The 25,025-nt window shown below is 45.1% G+C and overlaps 1 protein-coding gene across 42 annotated transcripts in view; it reads right to left on the bottom strand.

Moving 5' to 3' along the window:
* Positions 1-6,178: 6,178 nt before the first annotated feature.
* LOC110508131 (serine/threonine-protein phosphatase 5) overlaps positions 6,179-25,025 on the bottom strand; it is a 36,931-nt gene continuing 18,084 nt past the window's right edge. Inside the window, exons 8-16 of one of the 42 annotated variants that reach the window (XM_036965473.1) lie at positions 21,275-21,417; positions 13,532-13,619; positions 13,401-13,441; positions 13,101-13,279; positions 11,464-11,545; positions 10,026-11,321; positions 9,912-9,987; positions 9,522-9,857; positions 7,083-9,304 (exon numbers count right to left, since the gene is read on the bottom strand). In XM_036965473.1, coding sequence (XP_036821368.1) covers positions 11,259-11,321; positions 11,464-11,545; positions 13,101-13,279; positions 13,401-13,441; positions 13,532-13,619; positions 21,275-21,417 — 596 coding nt within the window. In that variant the 3' untranslated portion in view covers positions 7,083-9,304; positions 9,522-9,857; positions 9,912-9,987; positions 10,026-11,258. Of the gene's footprint in view, positions 9,305-9,521; positions 11,322-11,463; positions 11,546-13,100; positions 13,280-13,400; positions 13,442-13,531; positions 13,620-21,274; positions 21,418-25,025 lie in introns of all 42 variants that reach the window. The other 41 variants (XM_036965465.1, XM_036965475.1, XM_036965448.1 and 38 more) reach the window with 41 other exon arrangements.

Below are 25,025 nucleotides of genomic sequence, written 5' to 3'. Positions count from 1 at the left end.
AAAAAAAAAAAAAAAAAAAAAAAAAAAAAAAGTACAACTCCAATCTGGATGTTTTTTTTAAATGAAATTGTTTTTTTAGAAAAGGCAAACAATGTATAATGCTTCAGTCTGGTTTTAGACCCCATCATAGCACTGAGACGGCACTTGTGAAGGTGGTAAATTACATTTTAATGGCATCGGACCGAGGCTCTGCATCTGTCCTCGTGCTCCTAGACAGTTTTATTTGAGACGGAGGTGCTGCTTTTGATACCATCGATCACCACATTATTTTGGAGAGATTGGAAACCCAAATTGGTCTACACGGACAAGTTCTGGCCTGGTTTATCTATCTTATCTGTCGGAAAGATATCAGTTTGTCTCTGTGAATGGTTTGTCCTCTGACAAATCAACTGTAAATTTCGGTGTTCCTCAAGGTTCCGTTTTAGGACCACTATTGTTTTCACTATATATTTTACCTCTTGGGGATGTTATTCGAAAACATAATGTTAACTTTCACTGCTATGCGGATGACACACAGCTGTACATTTCAATGAAACATGGTGAAGCCCCAAAATTGCCCTTGCTAGAAGCATGTGTTTCAGACATAAGGAAGTGGATGGCTGCAAACTTTTTACTTTTAAACTCGGACAAAACAGAGATGCTTGTTCTAGGTCCCAAGAAACAAAGAGATCTTCTGTTGAATCTGACAATGAATCTTAATGGTTGTACAGTCGTCTCAAATAAAACTGTGAAGGACCTCAGCGTTACTCTGGACCCTGATCTCTCTTTTGAAGAACATATCAAGACCATTTCAAGGACAGCTTTTTTCCATCTACGTAACATCGCAAAAATCTGAAACTTTCTGTCCAAAAATGATGCAGAAAAATTAATCCATGCTTTTGTCACTTCTAGGTTAGACTACTGCAATGCTCTACTTTCCGGCTACCCGGATAAAGCACTAAATAAACTTCAGTTAGTGCTAAATACGGCTGCTAGAATCCTGACTAGAACCAAAAAATTGGATCATATTACTCCAGTGCTAGTCTCTCTACACTGGCTTCCTGTCAAAGCAAGGGCTGATTTCAAGGTTTTACTGCTAACCTACAAAGCATTACATGGGCTTGCTCCTACCTATCTCTCTGATTTGGTCCTGCCATACATACCTACACGTACGCTACGGTCACAAGACGCAGGCCTCCTAATTGTCCCTAGAATTTCTAAGCAAACAGCTGGAGGCAGGGCTTTCTCCTATAGAGCTCCATTTCTATGGAACGGTCTGCCTACCCATGTCAGAGACGCAAACTCGGTCTCAACCTTTAAGTCTTTACTGAAGACTCATCTCTTCAGTGGGTCATATGATTGTGTAGTCTGGCCCAGGAGTGGGAAGGTGAACAGAAAGGCTCTGGAGCAACGAACCGCCCTTGCTGTCTCTGCCTGGCCGGTTCCCCTCTTTCCACTGGGATTCTCTGCCTCTAACCCTATTACAGGGGCTGAGTCACTGGCTTACTGGGGCTCTCTCATGCCGTCCCTGGAGGGGGTGCGTCACCTGAGTGGGTAGATTCACTGATGTGGTCATCCTGTCTGGGTTGGCGCCCCCCCCCCTTGGGTTGTGCCGTGGCGGAGGTCTTTGTGGGCTATACTCAGCCTTGTCTCAGGATGGTAAGTTGGTGGTTGAAGATATCCCTCTAGTGGTGTGGGGGCTGTGCTTTGGCAAAGTGGGTGGGGTTATATCCTTCCTGTTTGGCCCTGTCCGGGGGTGTCCTCGGATGGGGCCACAGTGTCTCCTGACCCCTCCTGTCTCAGCCTCCAGTATTTATGCTGCAGTAGTTTATGTGTCGGGGGGGCTAGGGTCAGTTTGTTATATCTGGAGTACTTCTCCTGTCCTATTCGGTGTCCTGTGTGAATCTAAGTGTGCGTTCTCTAATTCTCTCCTTCTCTCTTTCTTTCTCTCTCTCTCTCTCGGAGGACCTGAGCCCTAGGACCATGCCCCAGGACTACCTGACATGATGACTCCTTGCTGTCCCCAGTCCACCTGGCCGTGCTGCTGCTCCAGTTTCAACTGACCTGAGCCTTAGGACCATGCCCCAGGACTACCTGACATGATGACTCCTTGCTGTCCCCAGTCCACGTGACCATGCTGCTGCTCCAGTTTCAACTGTTCTGCCTTATTATTATTCGACCATGCTGGTCATTTATGAACATTTGAACATCTTGGCCATGTTCTGTTATAATCTCCACCCCGCACAGCCAGAAGAGGACTGGCCACCCCACATAGCCTGGTTCCTCTCTAGGTTTCTTCCTAGGTTTTGGCCTTTCTACCACCCGAGCCACTGCCTGTTCACCCCGCTATCATCCAGAAGGCGAGGTCAGTACAGGTGCATCAAAGCTGGGACCGAGAGACTGAAAAACAGCTTCTATCTCAAGGCCATCAGACTGTTAAACAGCCACCACTAACATTGAGTGGCTGCTGCCAACACACTGACACTGACTCAACTCCAGCCACTTTAATAATGGGAATTGATGGGAAATGATGTAAATATATCACTAGCCACTTTAAACAATGCTACCTTATATAATGTTACTTACCCTACATTATTCATCTCATATGCATACGTATATACTGTACTCTATATCATCGACTGTATCCTTATGTAATACATGTATCACTAGCCACTTTAAACTATGCCACTTTGTTTACATACTCATCTCATTTGTACATACTGTACTCGATACCATCTACTGTATCTTGCCTATGCTGCTCTGTACCATCACTCATTCATATATCCTTATGTACATATTCTTTATCCCCTTACACTGTGTACAAGACAGTAGTTTTGGAATTGTTAGTTAGATTACTTGTTGGTTATTACTGCATTGTCGGAACTAGAAGCACAAGCATTTCGCTACACTCGCATTAACATCTGCTAACCATGTGTATGTGACAAATAAAATTTGATTTGATTTGATTTCTAGGGAGTTTTTCCTAGCCACCGTGCTTCTACACCTGCATTGCTTGCTGTTTGGGGTTTTAGGCTGGGTTTCTGTATAGCACTTTGAGATATCAGCTGATGTACGAAGGGCTATATAAATAAATTTGATTTGACATAGATTCCATCTAATTTAAACCGTTTTTCAATAAAAATGTATAATAGAAAATCGTGTTTTAAATTTGTGGAAAAAAGTGGAATTGGCTTCCTATGGATGCGAACGTTTTTTATTGCCCATCACGAGAGAGGGTGGGGGGTGGGGGGGGGGGTGGCTCCTGGTGCCACCAAGGCTGGACTGGGTGTCCATACACGGGTTAGGGTGACACCATAGGGGGGCCCCACACCCCCCACCAAGGTCACCTGGTAACCCAATGTAATTCAATGGCAGAGTCATACTTCTCTCTCTCATTGCACTAAGTCTAGCATGTGTACCTTGTGATTGAACTGGTTACCAAGGGAGCTCCATATCTCCATGCCTCTGGGCTTACTCTCTCTACCCTGCCTGCCCTCTATCTCGGCCTGTCACTTCAGCTCTGTGCACCTGGTACCCCATAACACCCTGGTCATTCAGACCCCCAGGCCTCCATACATTCTCATCCGTGACCAAATGACACACAAAGACAAGGGTGAATTTAAAATAAATGTTCATAATTTATCACTGAATCATGGATTGATTTGTCCCTGAATTAGTGACCGCGCCCGGCTGGAGTTACGATGCAAATGATGCTACCGGTAGTACCGTGCCTGCGTTTCCAGAGAGTGACACATATGGTCAGCCACTGTTCCCTGGTCTGTAACCGACCCTTAATTAAGTTAAATGTAGCAACGCTTCGTCGAATTGTACCGAAGGTCACTTTACTTCCAATGCCGAACTCTGCAAATATCTGGCCCACATACTCACAGAGATTACCGTACGGTTAACAGCAGGATGTGAAAAAGATGAGTTCTGTGTCTGAGGTCATTCCACTCAGATGAGGCCTGAAATGAAGGAATCATTTAAGCCAAGTGTATTACTCCTCAGACAAAACAATTATGCACTCCCCTAAGCTATAGTTGGTTTTGTGGCTTGCAACGCACATCTGATAACCCCCACTTTCCGGGGTTAGTTCAGTAAAATTCCTCTCACTGAACATGGTGACTGAGGATCCTCGAGTGCCATTAAATATGGCCAACCGGCGGGACATGAGAGCCGTACGTCTGTCAGAGCAGGTGGCTCGGACCTCCAGCCTCCTGAGAACAGAAGGAATAGCATGATTACTCCGCAAAGCTGAGCACCTCGTCCCTGCAGCGTTTGCAAAATTTTGCCCTGTTTGCCCTGCCTGTTACTCAAACCCAAAAGCCAGGATATGCATATAATTGGTAGCATTGGATAGAAAACACTTTGAAGTTCGTAAAAATGTTAAAATAACGTATGGAGACTATAACACAATTGATATGGCAGGCAAAAATCCAAAGAAAAACCAACCAGAATTTTGAGCTCCCAGGCTCTTATAATGGAAAGCTATGGGTTCTATGTAATTCCAGCTCCAATATTGCAATTCCTATGGCTTCCACTAGATGTCAAAAGTCTTTGTTCATTGTTTCAGGCTTGTTTCTTCAAAAACGAGCAAGAATTTGAAGTTTTTGTACAGAGTCCCGGTACAAAATCAGTCTGTCAGTGCGCGATGAAGAGGACGCGTGTTTGCTAATTTTACTTTTCTATTATTTTCTTTTCGATATACTTTTCTATTCTTTCCATATTAAATATTCAAGTTTATTTACATCTTAGGATACCTGAGGATTAAATAGAAATGTAGTTTGACTTGTTTGAACAAAGTTTAGCGGGAGCTTTTTGGACTTTGCATGTTGAACAAGTGGATCACTGAAATCAATGGCACCAACTAAACTGACTATTTGGGATATAAAGAAGGATTGTATCTAACAAAATTACAATTTATGTTGTAGCTGGGACCCTTGGGACTGCAACCAGAGGAAGATTTTCAAAAGTAAGTGATTTGTTTAATCGCTATTTGTGATTTTATGAAGCCCGTGCTGGATGAAAAACATGTTGATGTGGGGCCCCGTCCTCAAACAATTGCCTGGTATGCTTTCACCGTAAAGCCTATTGTAAATTGGATACAGTTAGATGTAAAAGCTTGAATTCTTGTTGATTATTTATTTGCATTCCGCGCCCTCCAATTTCACTGCATGTTGTCGACAGGTGTCCCGCTAGCGCCTAGCCATATTAAATAGGGGTTCATAAAATGAGGGGGGTAATTGTCTATGTGACGGTGCACTCTGTACTCCTTGTGGGTAACAGTTTCGCTTCCCCTTACCTAACCCTAACATTATTTGTATCTCAGAGACATTTGCATTGCTAGTTATAGACTAATGTTAGCTAGCTAACGTTGAACCTGGTTGGTTAGCTACCTGCAGATTCATGCAGGGTAGTAAAGTTATGAGTTGGGATTATTGTTCATTGTTTAGCTAGCTAGCTACATGTCTAAACAAAAGCCTCAACTATGCAAGTAACCATTTCAATAGAATGTTCATGTTGTCACTCCGACAACTGTCGATTGATAGATTTGCTCTGGCTATCTACTCCAATTTCAGAGCACTCGTCTGTGTGCCATAGTGCAGAATAACTGACGAATGTATGAATGCTCAACACCCGTTGAATATGGCCGGTGTCAGAAAACGTTGCCAAAAAAAGCATAATTGTTGCCAGCAGCACAGTTGACAGTCACCAACGCTCTGTATAACATAAAAAAAGCCTCGCCAGCTCTGCTATGGTGAGTAAAATGGTCAGAGTGAACTGTTCTCTCATTTGTGTCTTGAAGTAGCTAGAAAGCTAGCCAACTTTAGCCAGTTAGCTTGGGTGCTTGACTGCTTTTGTTAGGTCATAACTCTCGGATCAACCCTACACATCATCCAGAGCGTCCAGTGTGGCTCTGAACGCTCAGAGAGCGAAACGCTCTGAATTTGCTAACTCCCAAAGCCCACTCTGGCACTCCAGATTGAATTTACGATCACACCCGTAGTATAAACCAGCCTTTAGTCTTGAAATCTTTGGTTATTTAGTATATGGCCTTACATGTGAATCCTTAAAGAGATGGGTGGGGCTAAGGCTTAAGAGGGTGTGAACAATGCTGAATGGGTGTAGACAAAGAGCTCTCCAGTAGGTGTTTAAAACATTCAAGGGCCATTTTCTCAAAAGCGAGGTTACAAGTTTATCAACTTTCAAAGCAGAATTAAGAGTCTTTACTTTCATCCAACGCAATAAACATATTTTCAAATGTTGATAAATAAGGCCGTATTGAGCCGGTCAGTTACATATGTCTAAACACACCATGCTCTGGTAAAAGCCTATATGTGGCTGTTGGTATATGTCAAAACACACCATGGACAGGTAATAAACTATATGTGGCTGTTGGTGTATGTCGAGACACACCATGGTAATGAACAATACTTGGCTGTTGGTATATGTCAAACACACCATGGACTGGTGATAAACTATATGTGGTATATGTCAAAACACATCACGGACTGGTTATAAACTATAGATAGCTGTTGGTATATGTCAAAACACACCATGGACTGGTTATAAACTATACATAGCTTTTGGTATATGTCAAAACACACCATGGACTGGTTATAAACTATAGATAGCTGTTGGTATATGTCAAAACACACCATGGACTGGTTATAAACTATACATAGCTGTTGGTATATGTCAAAACACACCATGGACTGGTTATAAACTATACATAGCTTTTGGTATATGTCAAAACACACCATGGACTGGTTAAACTATACGTAGCTTTTGGTATATGTCAAAACACACCATGGACTGGTTATAAACTACACACGGTATATGTCAAACACACCATGGTAATGAACTATACTGGGCAGTTGGTAGATGTTGAGGCACACCAGGGTAATAACCCTTTGTTGGTTCATGTCTAAATACCCAATGGACATGTAATAAACTATACATGGCTGCATCAGCAAATATATTGGTAATTTCATTAAAGTGGGACAGTTTCTTGACTCGAAACAGAACATTGCTGCCCTCTAGTGTCCGGATGCAGACCCTGTGTCCTGACATTTCAACAACAACAAATATGGCATTCAAAATCATTGGACTGAAAGTTTATTCAATAACTTTTTTTCCCCAAACATGTACACAGAATGTATTTTACATTTTTATATATATATATACCTTATATACATATACACACACACACACACACACACACACACATACACTTCAGTGTATAGAATGATCTAAAAAGTTGAAGGGACACGGCAGCTGGGCGCTTGGTGTCTGGAAATCTGAGCCAAACATCTGCAAATGGGCAAAGTCACTGGTAGACTAACAGTGGAGCAGGTTGGAGAATCACACCAGTGGTTGGCCTTGTAGCAAAGCAGGTTGGGAGAGAAGAGGGGTTGTGCAGGAGCTACCAGGAGACTGACGGGCTGAGCTGAAGAGTTAACATGGAGAGCAGCAACAGGTAGAGAAAAGGTGCAGTAGTGCAAAACAACAGAACAAGGATCAGCTTTGTTGAATGTGAAAAACAACATACATGTATAGCATGTGTCTAAACCATCTGACTAGTAGGAATGAACAGCACCGTGCAGAGTGAGACTGGAGTCAAATAACCAGGCTCATGTTTTCTCCTGAAGATGGAATCATAGCTACATTTTCTACTGTAAAAAAAGACTTTAATAAAACTATGTTCCAATACTGTAGCACATATTGCTCTCACAACCCAACCAGAGACACTATAAACCGAACAGTAGGTCAAGCAACAGTATGTTTTACAGTAGCAGAACAGTTTTACTGCTGTGACAGCGCGGATCATTCCAATTCTTTGGTACAAACGAGCTCCATACAGTATCAAAACTGTACCATGGAGGCTGCTGATGGGAGGATGGCTCATAATAATGGCATCAATGGAATGGTATCAACCACGTGTTTGGTACCATTCCATTGACTCCATTCCAGCCATTATGATACAGTATGATTAGGGTCAGAGCCAGTATTGAGCCATCCTCCCCACATACAGTATGGTTAAGGTTAGGTACAGTATGATTAACCAGTCTAATCACCACAAACCCAGCAGCTCCATAATGGATGCTTCAACACCAAACTGGCAGGGGTGGTTGGTTATGGTTGGTTATCAATAGCCACGATTTGGCTATTGGCCATGACCCTACCATGTTGTCTCTTCCTGCCTTAAATACCATGTTGTCTCTTCCTGCCTTAAATACCATGTTGTCTCTTCCTGCCTTAAATACCATGTTGTCTCTTCCTGCCTTAAATATCATGTTGTCTCTTCCTGCCTTAAATACCATGACCCTACCATGTTGTCTCTTCCTGCCTTAAATACCATGTTGTCTCTTCCTGCCTTAAATATCATGTTGTCTCTTCCAACCTTAAATACCATGACCCTACCATGTTGTCTCTTCCTGCCTTAAATACCATGACCCTACCATGTTGTCTCTTCCTACCTTAAATACCATGACCCTACCATGTTGTCTCTTCCTACCTTAAATACCATGACCCTACCATGTTGTCTCTTCCTGCCTTAAATACCATGACCCTACCATGTTGTCTCTTCCTGCCTTAAATACCATGTTGTCTCTTCCTGCCTTAAATACCATGTTGTCTCTTCCTGCCTTAAATACCATGTTGTCTCTTCCTGCCTTAAATATCATGTTGTCTCTTCCTGCCTTAAATACCATGACCCTACCATGTTGTCTCTTCCTGCCTTAAATACCATGTTGTCTCTTCCTGCCTTAAATATCATGTTGTCTCTTCCAACCTTAAATACCATGACCCTACCATGTTGTCTCTTCCTGCCTTAAATACCATGACCCTACCATGTTGTCTCTTCCTACCTTAAATACCATGTTGTCTCTTCCTGCCTTAAATACCATGACCCTACCATGTTGTCTCTTCCTACCTTAAATACCATGACCCTACCATGTTGTCTCTTCCTACCTTAAATACCATGACCCTACCATGTTGTCTCTTCCTGCCTTAAATACCATGACCCTACCATGTTGTCTCTTCCTGCCTTAAATACCATGTTGTCTCTTCCTGCCTTAAATACCATGTTGTCTCTTCCTGCCTTAAATACCATGTTGTCTCTTCCTGCCTTAAATATCATGTTGTCTCTTCCTGCCTTAAATACCATGACCCTACCATGTTGTCTCTTCCTGCCTTAAATACCATGTTGTCTCTTCCTGCCTTAAATATCATGTTGTCTCTTCCAACCTTAAATACCATGACCCTACCATGTTGTCTCTTCCTGCCTTAAATACCATGACCCTACCATGTTGTCTCTTCCTACCTTAAATACCATGTTGTCTCTTCCTGCCTTAAATACCATGACCCTACCATGTTGTCTCTTCCTACCTTAAATACCATGACCCTACCATGTTGTCTCTTCCTACCTTAAATACCACGACCCTACCATGTTGTCTCTTCCTACCTTAAATACCACGACCCTACCATGTTGTCTCTTCCTACCTTAAATACCATGACCCTACCATGTTGTCACTTCCTACCTTAAATACCATGACCCTACCATGTTGTCTCTTCCTACCTTAAATACCACGACCCTACCATGTTGTCTCTTCCTACCTTAAATACCACGACCCTACCATGTTGTCTCTTCCTACCTTAAATACCATGACCCTACCATGTTGTCTCTTCCTGCCTTAAATACCATGACCCTACCATGTTGTCTCTTCCTGCCTTAAATACCATGTTGTCTCTTCCTGCCTTAAATACCATGTTGTCTCTTCCTGCCTTAAATACCATGTTGTCTCTTCCTGCCTTAAATATCATGTTGTCTCTTCCTGCCTTAAATACCATGACCCTACCATGTTGTCTCTTCCTGCCTTAAATACCATGTTGTCTCTTCCTGCCTTAAATATCATGTTGTCTCTTCCAACCTTAAATACCATGACCCTACCATGTTGTCTCTTCCTGCCTTAAATACCATGACCCTACCATGTTGTCTCTTCCTACCTTAAATACCATGACCCTACCATGTTGTCTCTTCCTACCTTAAATACCATGTTGTCTCTTCCTGCCTTAAATACCATGACCCTACCATGTTGTCTCTTCCTACCTTAAATACCATGACCCTACCATGTTGTCTCTTCCTACCTTAAATACCACGACCCTACCATGTTGTCTCTTCCTACCTTAAATACCACGACCCTACCATGTTGTCTCTTCCTACCTTAAATACCATGTTGTCTCTTCCTGCCTTAAATACCATGTTGTCTCTTCCTGCCTTAAATACCATGTTGTCTCTTCCTACCTTAAATACCATGACCCTACCATGTTGTCTCTTCCTGCCTTAAATACCATGACCCTACCATGTTGTCTCTTCCTGCCTTAAATACCATGTTGTCTCTTCCTGCCTTAAATACCATGACCCTACCATGTTGTCTCTTCCTACCTTAAATACCATGACCCTACCATGTTGTCTCTTCCTGCCTTAAATACCATGACCCTACCATGTTGTCTCTTCCTGCCTTAAATACCATGTTGTCTCTTCCTGCCTTAAATACCATGACCCTACCGTGTTGTCTCTTCCTACCTTAAATACCATGTTGTCTCTTCCTGCCTTAAATACCATGACCCTACCATGTTGTCTCTTCCTACCTTAAATACCATGACCCTACCATGTTGTCTCTTCCTGCCTTAAATACCATGACCCTACCATGTTGTCTCTTCCTGCCTTAAATACCATGTTGTCTCTTCCTGCCTTAAATACCATGACCCTACCATGTTGTCTCTTCCTACCTTAAATACCATGACCCTACCATGTTGTCTCTTCCTGCCTTAAATACCATGACCCTACCATGTTGTCTCTTCCTGCCTTAAATACCATGTTGTCTCTTCCTGCCTTAAATACCATGACCCTACCGTGTTGTCTCTTCCTACCTTAAATACCATGACCCTACCATGTCTCTTCCTACCTTAAATACCATGACCCTACCATGTTGGATACTCTGAAAGAAACAGTAGGGATTATCGGAACTGGACACAATTCACTTCCCATTTCTTCCCCTTAACAATAACCCTTTGATTTCTGCAGAGCAGTAATGTGACAGCCATATGGTGAAAGCTCCATCACTACAGAGATCAAAGAGTTTGGGCCAAGGGGAAGGGAGCTACTCAGGCATGGCTGGGCGAGAGAGATCCCATGGAGCACAGTATGGACCAGTAGACAAGGGCATGTTGTTGGCCAGGGTCAGGGGTCAGACTGAGTGACTTGGGCTTGGCCTCTACATCATCCCCATCTGCATCAGGGAGTTGGCGTACGCCATGGGCTTCACATTCGGATGAGGCTGTGGAGGGGAAAGAGATAGAGACAGAGAGCACGAGAGAGAGGTTCATGATAGTAAGGAGATGTACTGACCACAGCAGTGAACTGGGTTAGTTTGGACTGGCTCACAGTAAGGACATATCATATATAATGGATGTACTGACCACAGCAGTGAACTGGTGAAACTGTGGTTTGAGGTCTGATCCACTGAGATGGATGTACGCTCCTTTGTTACACATCTGATCACTGTGGTGGTGGATGGGAGGGCGAGAGAGAGAGGGGTGAATGGGAGAGGTGGATGAGAGGGAGAGAGAGAGGTGGATGAGAGGGAGAGAGAGAGGTGGATGAGAGGGAGAGAGAGAGGTGGATGAGAGGGAGAGAGAGAGGTGGATGAGAGGGAGAGAGAGAGAGAGAGAGGTGGATGAGAGGGAGAGAGAGAGAGAGAAGTGGATGAGAGGGAGAGAGAGAGGTGGATGAGAGAGAGGGAGAGAGGTGGATGAGAGGGAGAGAGAGAGGTGCATGAGAGAGAGAGAGAGGTGGATGGGAGAGAGAGAGAGAGAGAGGTGGATGGGAGAGAGAGAGAGAGAGGTGGATGGGAGAGAGAGAGAGAGAGAGGTGGATGGGAGAGAGAGAGAGAGAGGTGGATGGGGGGGAGAGAGAGAGAGAGGTGGATGGGGGAGAGAGAGAGAGAGGTGGATGGGGGAGAGAGAGAGAGAGGTGGATGGGGGAGAGAGAGAGAGAGGTGGATGGGGGAGAGAGAGAGAGAGGTGGATGGGGGAGAGAGAGAGAGTTGGATGGGGGAGAGAGAGAGAGAGGTGGATGGGAGAGAGAGAGAGAGAGAGAGGTGGATGGGGGAGAGAGAGAGAGAGAGGTGGATGGGGGAGAGAGAGAGAGAGAGGTGGATGGGGGAGAGAGAGAGAGAGGTGGATGGGGGAGAGAGAGAGAGAGGTGGATGGGGGAGAGAGAGAGAGGTGGATGGGAGGGAGAGAGAAAGAGAGAGGTGGATGGGAGGGAGAGTGAAAGAGAGAGAGGTGGATGGGAGGGAGAGTGAAAGAGAGAGGTGGATGGGGGAGAGAGAGAGGTGGATGGGGGAGAGAGAGAGAGAGAGAGGTGGATGGGGGAGAGAGAGAGAGAGAGAGGTGGATGGGGGAGAGAGAGAGAGAGAGAGGTGGATGGGGGGGGAGAGAGAGAGAGAGGTGGATGGGGGGGGAGAGAGAGAGAGAGGTGGATGGGGGGGGAGAGAGAGAGAGAGGTGGATGGGGGGGAGAGAGAGAGAGAGGTGGATGGGGGGAGAGAGAGAGGTGGATGGGGGGGGGGAGAGAGAGAGGTGGATGGGGGGGAGAGAGAGAGAGAGGTGGATGGGGGAGAGAGAGAGAGAGGTGGATGGGGGAGAGAGAGAGAGAGGTGGATGGGGGAGAGAGAGAGAGAGGTGGATGGGGGAGAGAGAGAGAGAGATGGATAGGGGAGAGAGAGAGAGAGGTGGATAGGGGAGAGAGAGAGGTGGATGGGGGAGAGAGAGAGAGAGAGATGTGGAAGGGAGGGAAAGAGAGGTGGAAGGGAGGGAAAGAGGTGGAAGGGAGGGAAAGAGGTGGAAGGGAGGGAAAGAGAGGTGGAAGGGAGGGAGAGAGAGAGAGCGAGAGAGGGAGAGGAGGAAGAGAATACTGTTACTGTCATCTTAAACTAAGGCTTTAGAGAGGGATGGCATTTGAAAGTCTTACAATATACGTTTTTATTTTAAATATGGCAATGCAGATGGAATCACTAAAATTGGATTGCATAGTGAGTCTGTTGCCATAGTTACCAGTAGTTGGGCGCTGAGAAGACTGTGATGCACTTCCCTGAGTGTGTGACCTCATAACCCTCTGCCTTGACCTCGTGACTGCGGACGATGTAATCCAGATTGTTCTGGTCAAGGAACCGCTCGGTGACATCCGGCCCAAACTGACAGCTCACACCTCGCTTAGACACACACCGGCCATTCTGAGACAGATGGAGGGGAGGAGAAAAAGTAGATAACAGTACTGCATGATGTCCTCTATTTGAAGCAGATTATTGTTGATGACAGAGTGTATTTCGAGTGTGGTGCAAGGAAACACCAAACCTGTGGCTGTGGATCTGACCAGAGAAGATCACACATAGGACCTGAAGAAAACAACAAACAAACTTATTCCTTGGTCCTAAAGAGGACAATAAAGATATTGATAAAGATATTGATTCATTGATTGATTTTACCAGAGTCGGGGGGCTGTCTGTTCCTGTCGATCTTCTTCAGATCATCCAATGTCACTCCGTCCTCACTGAAGAGCCCCCCGTGCATCACCTGGCACAGACAACACAACTATAGATAACAGTCTTCAAATGTCCAGTTGTACCACTGGAAGCCTAACAGGGAACCTACCATGTCCAGTTGTACCACTGGAAGCCTAACAGGGAACCTACCATGTCCAGTTGTACCACTGGAAGCCTAACAGGGAACCTACGATGACTGTTGTTACACTGTGCCAGAGATTAGGTGTCGGAGGTTAGAGGTCAAGGTTACCTACCAGGGTAGAATCTCAATTGCATACTCCTCAACCCTCCTTTTCAATAGAGAGGTTCTGAGGGACCATTGGCTTTCTCATTTAATGGGTTTTGAGAAGGAGGCGAGTAGAGAGGACGCCAGGAGTATGCAATTGAGATTCTTCCCAGTTGATAAGGTATGTGAGAAAACAACTGCTTCAAAGGGGGTGTGAAGGACTCCTATCCTCGATGAGGGGAGGAATCTGCCCTTCACCTACTAACAAATTGACACGCTTCTTGACTATTGGATTACTATCTGTTTCCGAGTCACGGAGGAAAGACGGACGGACCTTTGCCCAAATGAGAAAAGGCCCAGGACTTTGCCGTTGATGCATTGTGCCAAAGGTTAGGGGTCAGGGAAAAATTCACTTGAACGGCCCTCCAACTGGTGATTACTAGTGAGAAACTGCTTTATCATCCAACAAGTTTACCACTTGCAGCTCTCCGATGTCATTTGTCAACAAAAAAGACAGCAAGCATGGCAGCATCTTCAGCAGTTGTTTAAGAACAAAATACAAATGGTTGTTACATTTATTGTATTAAGAGAAAGCAGCTTGAGATACTTATGGTTAATGCTAAATTGTAATTATTTAGTCTCTATGGCCTATTTATTGCCTTACCTCCCTACTCTTCTACATTTGCACACACTGTACATAGATTTTCTTATTGTGTTATTGACTGTATGTTTGTTTATGTGTAACTCTGTTGTTTTTGTCACACTGCATTGCTTTATCTTGGTAAATAAATGGTAAAAAAAAAGAGCAAAACAATCAAAAGCCTTCATGTTTGACAGTATTTCCCTGGGCTCCCGAGTGGCCCTAACCCTAACCCTAACCCCTAACCCTAACCCTAACCCTAACCCTAACCCCTAACCCTAACCCTAACCCTAACCCTAAGGCACTGCGTCTCAGTGCAAGAGGCATCACTACAGTCCCAGGTTCAAATCCAGGCTGTATCACATCCGCCTGTGATTGGGAGTCCCATAGGGCGGCGCACAATTGGCCCAGTGTTGTCCGGGTTATTGTAAGTAAGAATTTGTTCTTAACCGACTTAAAAAATAAAATGAGGGTTCTATGGTAATAAAGTACCCATAAAAACACTGAAATACCATGGCCCCTTTTTAAATGGTTGTTTTTTAAAAAGATGACAAAAGGAGACAGCTAAAAAGGAGCGCTATCGTAAGCTTGGGAGGGACGAGAGGAATCATGACAAAATATATTTTGGAGCCAAATCTGTTTATTTGGGCAAGTAGCCTCACTGGCTGTGCGTTGAGTTGTAAATCATCAGGGGCCCGGCTGCAGAGCACACAACTCTGCTCTCCCCAGAACTGGATCATTATTAATTGATATGCATTTTTACATAATCCTCCTCTCTTATTAGGTCTTGGCATCTGTATGTTGTAGGTAGGTTGTAGCCTACATTGTGTTTCACAACACCTGACTTCACAACAACATGGCAGTGCTTGGAAGTTGGCATAATGGCAGGCTGTACAAGTTCACCTCTGGCCTTCACTATGGCCATGGAAGTCATCATCAGGGCATTGAGATGGGTGGTCGGCGGTGAGAGAACTAAGGAAGGGCTCCATCTCCCACCAATCCGAGAATACATGGATGACATGACTACACTGACCACCACTGCAGCATGCACCAGGCGGCTACTTACAAAACTGCAGGATAACATCAAGGGGGCCCGGATGAAAATCAAGCCAAGCAAATCTCGAAGCATCTCCATAGTCAAGGGACAGCTTAAAGATGTGAGGTTCTGCATTGGAGATGACCCGAGACCAACGGTGTCTGAGCAACCCGTCAAGAGCCTGGGTAGATGGTACAACGAAAGCCTCTGGGATAAAGATCAAGTGCAGCAAGTAAGGCAGGACATCGCCGACGGTCTTGAGAACATCAACAAGACACTACTGCCTGGGAAGCTCAAGCTTTGGTGCCTACAGTTTGGACTTCTCCCCCGGGTAATGTGGCCACTCACCGTCTAAGAAGTCCCAATAACAACAGTGGAGAAGATGGCGCGAACCATTACCTCATACGTGAAGAAATGGCTGGGTGTCCCACAATGCCTGAGTAACCTCTATGCCTCTATGGCAAAGGGGTCCTTGAACTACCTCTTACAAGTCTAATGGAGGAGTATAAGTGCTCTAAAGTAAGACTTCAGATGACATTGAAGGACTCCAAAGACCAGACCATTAGCAAGGCTGCACCTCCCTACAAACTGGACGGAAATGGACATCATCCAAGGCTGTGCAGCAAGCCACATCAGCCCAGAGACACCAAGACATTGTGGGGAATATCCAGCATGGAAGAGGAGGCTTTGGCCTGGCAGCAAGCAAACCAACATTCCATAAGGCAACAACATCTGAACTCAGGAAGCTGGTGGTCGGGGAGGTTCGCAGACAGGAGGAGACGGCAAGAAGTGCAAAGGCTGTTTCTCTTGCTAAACAAGGGCAATGGGCGCAGTGGGAAGGCCTGGAGAGGAGAAAGATCAACTAGAGTGAGCTTTGGCAAATGGAGGCAAGCAACATCAGCTTCATCATAAGAGCTGTTTATGTGCTTCCATCACCAAAAAACCTACATCAATGGTATGGCGAGGACTCGACCTGCCCCCTCTGCCCAGCTCCAGGCCGCTACACCTGGAGGCACAATCAGGTCCTACAGAGCCTGGCTGCAGCACTTGAGACCAAGAGGAGTGCAACCAATTCATTACCTCCAAAAACAAGCAATCCCGTCAAAACCGTGAGGGACAGAAAAGGCCCAAGCATCCTCCTAAGAAGCCAGAAACTGGACACCTAGCCATGGCACGGGACTGGAAGATGCTTGTTGATATTGGCCAGCAACTAATTTTTCCACTTGACATTGCTTCTACCAACCTTAGGCCAGACATGGTATTCTTGTCCCCTTCACGAAAGGCTGTGTACATCATAGAGCTCACAGTCCCGTGGGCGTTGAAAAGGCCCACGAGCGTAAGAAACTGTGTTACACAGAGTTGGCAGCAGATGCAACTCAGTGTGGCTGGAATGCAAAAGTATAGCTAGTTGAAGTGGGATGCAGAGGATTTGTGGCTTCTTCCACCATCAGGTTGCTGAAAGAACTTGGAATCCATGGACAGGCTGTGCGGCAGACCGTCAGAGCAGTTTCTCAAGCAGCTGAAAGAGGCAGCCAGTGGATCTGGATCAAACGGAAGGACACTTGCTGGGCTATAACTGACCCCCTACCCCCACCTGAGAACCCAATTCAGATCCCTCCAACTTGAGGGCATGTGAGGTATGCGGTCAGCTGTAGAGCTGGCTCAGGGAAGAGGACGCCCCTGCCTTGCATAGTCCCGTGGGAAATCTTAATTGGGCATGGGACACAAGGTAAGGCTTGATCACCCTTTAGCTGGCCACCTTTGATGAGGGTGTTTAGTGATTAAAGGCCGAAACACCCACTGATTCGAAGGCACACTGAGGACGTGTCCCAAAATTGACATCTTAACCCAGTCTAAGAAATAAACCTCCCATGACACTCTGTCAACATCACGGCAAATCTCATGTGAGTGCATTCCATCTATTGGCACAATGGACAGTTTTTAACATCTCGTCCTGTGTTTTATGATTCTGTTAATAATGGAAACAGGCCAACTATACATGTTGTTCTTTAATAAGCTTTGCTCAGCTTTATTCTTTGGACAAATCTTTCCAGATGTCTTCATATTGTTTCCTCAATTCCACTTCTTGTTGCCTGTAATATTTCAAATCAAATCAAATTGTATTTGTCACATACACATGGTTAGCAGATGTTAATGCGAGTGTAGCGAAATGCTTGTGCTTCTAGTTCCGACAATGCAGTAATAACAAGTAATCTAACTAACAATTCCAAAACTACTGTCTTGTACACAGTGTAAGGGGATAAGGAATATGTACATAAGGATATATGAATGAGTGATGGTACAGAGCAGCATAGGCAAGATACAGTAGATGGTATCGAGTACAGTATGTACAAATGAGATGAGTATGTAAACAAAGTGGCATAGTTTAAAGTGGCTAGTGATACATGTATTACATAAGGATACAGTCGATGATATAGAGTACAGTATATACGTATGCATATGAGATGAATAATGTAGGGTAAGTAACATTATATAAGGTAGCATTGTTTAAAGTGGCTAGTGATATATTTACATCATTTCCCATCAATTCCCATTATTAAAGTGGCTGGAGTTGAGTCAGTGTCAGTGTGTTGGCAGACCTCACTACCCTCTGGAGAGCCTTACGGTTGAGGGCGGTGCAGTTGCCATACCAGGCGGTGATACAGCCCGCCAGGATGCTCTCGATTGTGCATCTGTAGAAGTTTGTGAGTGCTTTTGGTGACAAGCCGAATTTCTTCAGCCTCCTGAGGTTGAATAGGCGCTGCTGCGCCTTCTTCACGATGCTGTCTGTGTGGGTGGACCAATTCAGTTTGTCTGTGATGTGTATTCCGAGGAACTTAAAACTTGCTACCCTCTCCACTACTGTTCCATCGATGTGGATAGGGGGGTGTTCCCTCTGCTGTTTCCTGAATTCCACAATCATCTCCTTAGTTTTGTTGACGTTGAGTGTGAGGTTATTTTCCTGACACCACACTCCGAGGGCCCTCACCTCCTCCCTGTAGGCCGTCTCGTCGTTGTTGGTAATCAAGCCTACCACTGTTGTGTCGTCCGCAAACTTGATGATTGAGTTGGAGGCGTGCGTGGCCACGCAGTCGTGGGTGAACAGGGAGTACAGGAGAGGGCTCAGAACGCACCCTTGTGGGGCCCCAGTGTTGAGGATCAGCGGGGAGGAGATGTTGTTGCCTACCCTCACCACCTGGGGGCGGCCCGTCAGGAAGTCCAGTACCCAGTTGCACAGGGCGGGGTCGAGACCCAGGGTCTCGAGCTTGATGACGAGCTTGGAGGGTACTATGGTGTTGAATGCCGAGCTGTAGTCGATGAACAGCATTCTCACATAGGTATTCCTCTTGTCCAGGGCAGTGTGCAGTGTGGTTGAGATTGCATCGTCTGTGGACCTATTTGGGCGGTAAGCAAATTGTAGTGGGTCTAGGGTGTCAGGTAGGGTGGAGGTGATATGGTCCTTGACTAGTCTCTCAAAGCACTTCATGATGACGGATGTGAGTGCTACGGGGCGGTAGTCGTTTAGCTCAGTTACCTTAGCTTTCTTGGGAACAGGAACAATGGTGGCCCTCTTGAAGCATGTGGGAACAGCAGACTGGTATAGGGATTGATTGAATATGTCCGTAAACACACCGGCCAGCTGGTCCGCGCATGCTCTGAGGGCGCGGCTGGGGATGCCGTCTGGGCCTGCAGCCTTGCGAAGGTTAACACGTTTAAATGTCTTACTCACCTCGGCTGCAGTGAAGGAGAGACCGCATGTTTTCGTTGCAGGCCGTGTCAGTGGCACTGTATTGTCCTCAAAGCGGGCAAAAAAGTTAGTCTGCCTGGGAGCAAGACATCCTGGTCCGTGACTGGGCTGGATTTCTTCCTGTAGTCCGTGATTGACTGTAGACCCTGCCACATGCCTCGTGTCTGAGCCGTTGAATTGAGATTCTACTTTGTCTCTGTACTGGCGCTTAGCTTGTTTGATAGCCTTGCGGAGGGAATAGCTGCACTGTTTGTATTCGGTCATGTTACCAGACACCTTGCCCTGATTAAAAGCAGTGGTTCGCGCTTTCAGTTTCACACGAATGCTGCCATCAATCCACGGTTTCTGGTTAGGGAATGTTTTAATTGTTGCTATGGGAACGACATCTTCAACGCACGTTCTAATGAACTCGCACACCGAATCAGCGTATTCGTCAATGTTGTTATCTGACGCAATACGAAACATCTCCCAGTCCACGTGATGGAAGCAGTCTTGGAGTGTGGAGTCAGCTTGGTCGGACCAGCGTTGGACAGACCTCAGCGTGGGAGCCTCTTGTTTTAGTTTCTGTCTGTAGGCAGGGATCAACAAAATGGAGTCGTGGTCAGCTTTTCCGAAAGGGGGGCGGGGCAGGGCCTTATATGCGTCGCGGAAGTTAGAGTAACAATGATCCAAGGTCTTTCCACCCCTGGTTGCGCAATCGATATGCTGATAAAATTTAGGGAGTCTTGTTTTCAGATTAGCCTTGTTAAAATCCCCAGCTACAATGAATGCAGCCTCCGGATAAATCGTTTCCAGTTTGCAGAGAGTTAAATAAAGTTCGTTCAGAGCCATCGATGTGTCTGCTTGGGGGGGAATATATATGGCTGTGATTATAATCGAAGAGAATTCTCTTGGTAGATAATGCGGTCGACATTTGATTGTGAGGAATTCTAAATCAGGTGAACAGAAGGACTTAAGTACCTGTATGTTGTTATGATCACACCACATCACGTTAACCATGAAGCATATGCCCCCGCCCCTCTTCTTACCAGAAAGATGTTCGTTTCTGTCAGCGCGATGCGTGGAGAAACCCGTTGGCTGCACCGCTTCGGATAGAGTCTCTCCAGTGAGCCATGTTTCAGTGAAGCAAAGGACGTTAGTCTCTGATGTCCATCTGGAATGCTACCCTTGCTCGGATTTCATCAACCTTGTTGTCAAGAGACTGGACATTGGCAAGAAGAATGCTAGGGAGTGGTGCACGGTGTGCCCGTCTCCGGAGTCTGACCAGAAGACCGCCTCGTTTCCCTCTCTTTCGGAGTCGTTTTTTTGGGTCGCTGCATAGGATCCACTCCGTTGTCCTGTTTGTAAGGCAGAACACAGGATCCGCGTCGCGAAAAACATATTCTTGGTCGTACTGATGGTGAGTTGACGCTGATCTTATATTCAGTAGTTCTTCTCGACTGTATGTAATGAAACCTAAGATGACCTGGGGTACTAATGTAAGAAATAACACGTAAAAAAACAAAAAACTGCATAGTTTCCTAGGAACGCGAAGCGAGGCGGCCATCTCTGTCGGCGCCGGAAGTCATGATTTGTAATTCAAAATAAAGCTGTGAGAGAGACTTTCAGAATTGTTCCTATTTGAAAGCTGCAACTTTAGGACAATACCTTTAAATTGTCTTAATGCTTTTAAAAGGCCATTTAAAATTAGCAAGATTTGGCTTCTGGCTGTTTGGTTATGCAGGCTATAGCAAAGGAATAAGCCAGGAATAAGGAATAAGCCACTTGACATGGCCCTGCTGTGGGCTGCCTGGCCAGCTCTTTAATGCCAGACAAGTTGAAATACTCTATACAGTCTGTCACATCACGATGTTGGACAGTCATCTTCGATATCCAATATTGTAATATGGCCCAACCCTATTTCCCAGTTCAAAACATGAAAGTACCAACTCATATTTACGACCTTCCCACTTGGTTATGAATGCAGCATCACCTACCAGGGCTTGCCGTTGATGCACTGGGCTATTGATTAGCGGTCACAGGTCAGGGTTACCTACCAGGACTTTGCCATTGATGCACTGGGCTAGAGGCAGCCACTGGAAGACCTCACTGAAGAGAGTGAACATCTGAGCGGTGTACTTGGCCTTCACCTCCCCCTCAAAACCATACATCTGGTTCATGTTGTCAGTCTCGTGGTTACCTAGTTACACAGAAACATATGGACATTAGTTAAAAATACAATTTACCCTTCTCTAAGCCATGCCCCAGAATTTTGGGCAAAATTAATAATGGAAATGCTCTGATGGATACCAACTGTGGTCGAGTCAGACACCTCAGACAAGCTTACATTTCAGACCCATGGAAGCCCAGGGGGGCAAAAACACAGATTTCATCCCAAAATAAATGGTTTAAAAATGGCTAAATAATTGAACAGTGCTTATATTTAGATACATAAAATACAGCCTGTTGAAGTGTTTTTTTTATCCTAAATTATACTGTTGAATTGTTTGTTAGCTAGCTGGTCAGCTAGCTCTCATTGCAAACAATGCCAGTGCTAGTAGCCAGCTAGCCTTAGTTAATATAACTAGTTTTTCTCCAAATGCATGTTAGCTAGCTAAATTGGCTTATTAGGAATAGAACTTTCATCTGCTGTCGACATGCACAAACAATTTAAGAGAAGCTCCAAAATTAGTTAGCAGTTTGAATGCAGTGCATTGAACCGTCCAGTGGCTAGCCACACTACAAACTTAATTTGACCAGGTTCCTGTGAAGCAATTGTAATGACAGTCCACCACAACATACCCAAGAGTCTCCTGATCAGCAAGGGGTAATCTGTGTTTCATTTCATTGTGTATTAAAAATACCATTTGAGATCATTGTGAGGTGTTTTCTCCAGTGGTTTGAAAGGGGAATTGGGCTTCCTGGGAAAATGTTGACCAAGGTTGCAACAGTAACCAAGGGGGGCGGGGCTTAGGGAAGAGTCAATTACACATGGGAATAGAAGACCAGACACTGACATACAACAGTTTTTATCAACATTAATGTAAGAGCAGGTAGAAGGAGTCAGGGAGCAGCATACTGACCACTGAGGAAGGAGTCAGGGAGCAGCATACTAACCACTGAGGAAGGAGTCAGGGAGCAGCATACTGACCACTGAGGAAGGAGTCAGGGAGCAGCATACTAACCACTGAGGAAGGAGTCAGGGAGCAGCATACTGACCACTGAGGTAGGAGTCAGGGAGCAGCATACTGACCACTGAGGAAGGAGTCAGGGAGCAGCATACTGACCACTGAGGAGGTACGATGAGTCAGGGAGCAGCATACTGACCACTGAGGTAGGAGTCAGGGAGCAGCATACGGACCACTGAGGTAGGAGTCAGGGAGCAGCATACTGATCACTGAGGAGGTACGATGAGTCAGGGAGCAGCATACTGACCACTGAGGTAGGAGTCAGGGAGCAGCATACTGACTACTGAGGAGGTAAAAGGAGTCAGGGAGCAGCATACTGACCACTGAGGAGGAAAAAGGAATCAGGGAACAGCATACTGACCACTGAGGAGGTAGAAGGAATCAGGGAGGAGCATACTGACCACTGAGGAGGTAGAAGGAATCAGGGAGGAGCATACTGACCACTGAGGAGGTAAAAGGAGTCAGGGAGCAGCATACTGACCACTGAGGAGGTAAAAGGAGTCAGGGAGCAGCATACTGACCACTGAGGAGGTAGAAGGAATCAGGGAGGAGCATACTGACCACTGAGGAGGTAAAAGGAGTCAGGGAGCAGCATACTGACCACTGAGGAGGTAGAAGGAATCAGGGAGGAGCACCCTTTAATGGTTCAAACAGCCGACCAATCAATCAGTCTGTTACAATTGCTTAGCAAACTTTTGGAAATAATTGTGTTTGATCAAATAAAAAAAAGTTATTTTACAGAAAACAAAATAACACTTTCAGCATGCTTATAGGGAAGGGCACTCTTCGTGCTCGGCAATGACACAAATTATTGGCTGAAAGAAATGTATAGAAGATTGGGGAGCTGTTCTGTTAGACTTCAATGCAGTTTTTGAGGTCATTGATCATAAGCTATTGCTGAATGTTTGTTTTTTTAGGTGTTATGGATTGTAAGTTACCCATCTAATAGAACACTGAGGGTTTTCTTTAATGGAAGCCTCTCTCATGGAAATTCTGTTGAGTGGTGGCTAAAATGGGAAAGAAGGACATAGGTAAATTGCAGTTGGTCTAGAATAAAGCAGCACCTATCGCACTTAGACGCACACAGAGGGAAAGTGTCAGTAACATGCATGTCAGTCTCTGCTGGCTTTAAAGTTGAGGACAGGGTTTAGGAAAATAGGCCACGTTGTGATTGGTGATGTTTTGTACATTTTCAATATGATTCTATTCGCCCTCTGGTGGGATTTACCGGGACAGAGGAAAAATGGCCCAAATTTAAAAAATGTATAAAACGGAAACCGAATGTCCGAGAGACTTTGTTCGATGACTTCCCGGAAGATCCGGCCCCCGTGCATAGCCCGCCGCCGTCCGCGAATTTTACAAATGTTCGCGGACGTCTAGTAAGGGACTTTTGACTGGTACTGTAGTTTAGACACTAATCGGTACAAGACATACACCAGATGTCTCTTCCCAGTCCCCAGGTTCAGAACAGAGGCTGGGAAAGGCACCATTTTTAAATAGAGGTAACTCAAGCTAGCAATAAGCATAGATTTAAACAAATAAAAAAAAATGATAAAAGAACACCTTACTGCACAAAGGGGACTTTAGAGAGACGGCCATTTTAGAAACACTATCGTTCAAAGGTTTGGGGCAACTTAGCTTTTCTTTCAAAAACAAGGACATTTCAATTTTTGTCCATTAAAATAACATCACATTGATAAAAAATACAGTGCTGACATTGTTAATGTTGTAAATTACTATTGTAGCTGGAATTTTTTTATGGAATATCTACATAGGCATACAGAGGCCCATTTTCAGCAACCATCACTCCTGTGTTCCAATGGGACGTTGTGTTAGCCAATCCAAGTTTATCATTTTAAAGCTAATTGATCATTAGAAAACCCTTTTGCAATTATGTTAATTAACACAGCTGAAAACTGTTGTCCTGATTAAAGATGCAATAAAACTGGCCTTCATTAGACTAGTTTAGTATCTGGAACATCAGCATTTGTGGGTTCGATTTCAGGCTCAAAATGGCCAGAAACAAATACCTTTCTTCCGAAACTCATCCGTCTATTCTTGTTCTGAGAAATGAAGGCTATTCCATGTGATAAATTGCCAAGGAACTGAAGATCTCACACAACGCTGTGTACTACTCCCTTCACACAACAGAACAAACTGTCTCTAACCAGAATAGAAAGAGGAGTGAGAGGCCCCGGAGTGTCTAATTTGAGAAACAGACACCTCACAAGTCCTCAACTGGCAGCTTCATTAAAATAGTACCCACAAAAAACCACTCTCGACGTCAACAGTGAAGAGGCGACTCCGGGATGCTGACCTTCTAGGCAGAGTTCCTCTGTCTAGTGTCTGTGTTCTTTTGCCCCTCTTAATCTTTTATTTTCATTGGCCAGTCTGAGATATGGCTTTTTCTTTGCAACTCTACCTAGGGCCAGCATCCCGGAGTCGCCTCTTCATTGTTGACGTTGAGATTGGTGTTTTGCGGGTACTATTTAATGAAGCTGCCAGTCGAATGGACTTTTCTTTCAAAATCAAGTGAACCCAAATGTTTTCGAATGGTAGTGTATATTGTATTGTAATTTACACTGTACCATGTATTAGACCTAGATATGGTGTGTATGTA

The sequence above is a fragment of the Oncorhynchus mykiss genome, chromosome 27 (assembly GCF_013265735.2).
Source record: "Oncorhynchus mykiss isolate Arlee chromosome 27, USDA_OmykA_1.1, whole genome shotgun sequence".
NCBI lineage: Eukaryota > Metazoa > Chordata > Actinopteri > Salmoniformes > Salmonidae > Oncorhynchus > Oncorhynchus mykiss.
Note: the sequence above shows the minus strand (reverse complement) of the source record. Positions and strands in the feature narration are given on the sequence as shown.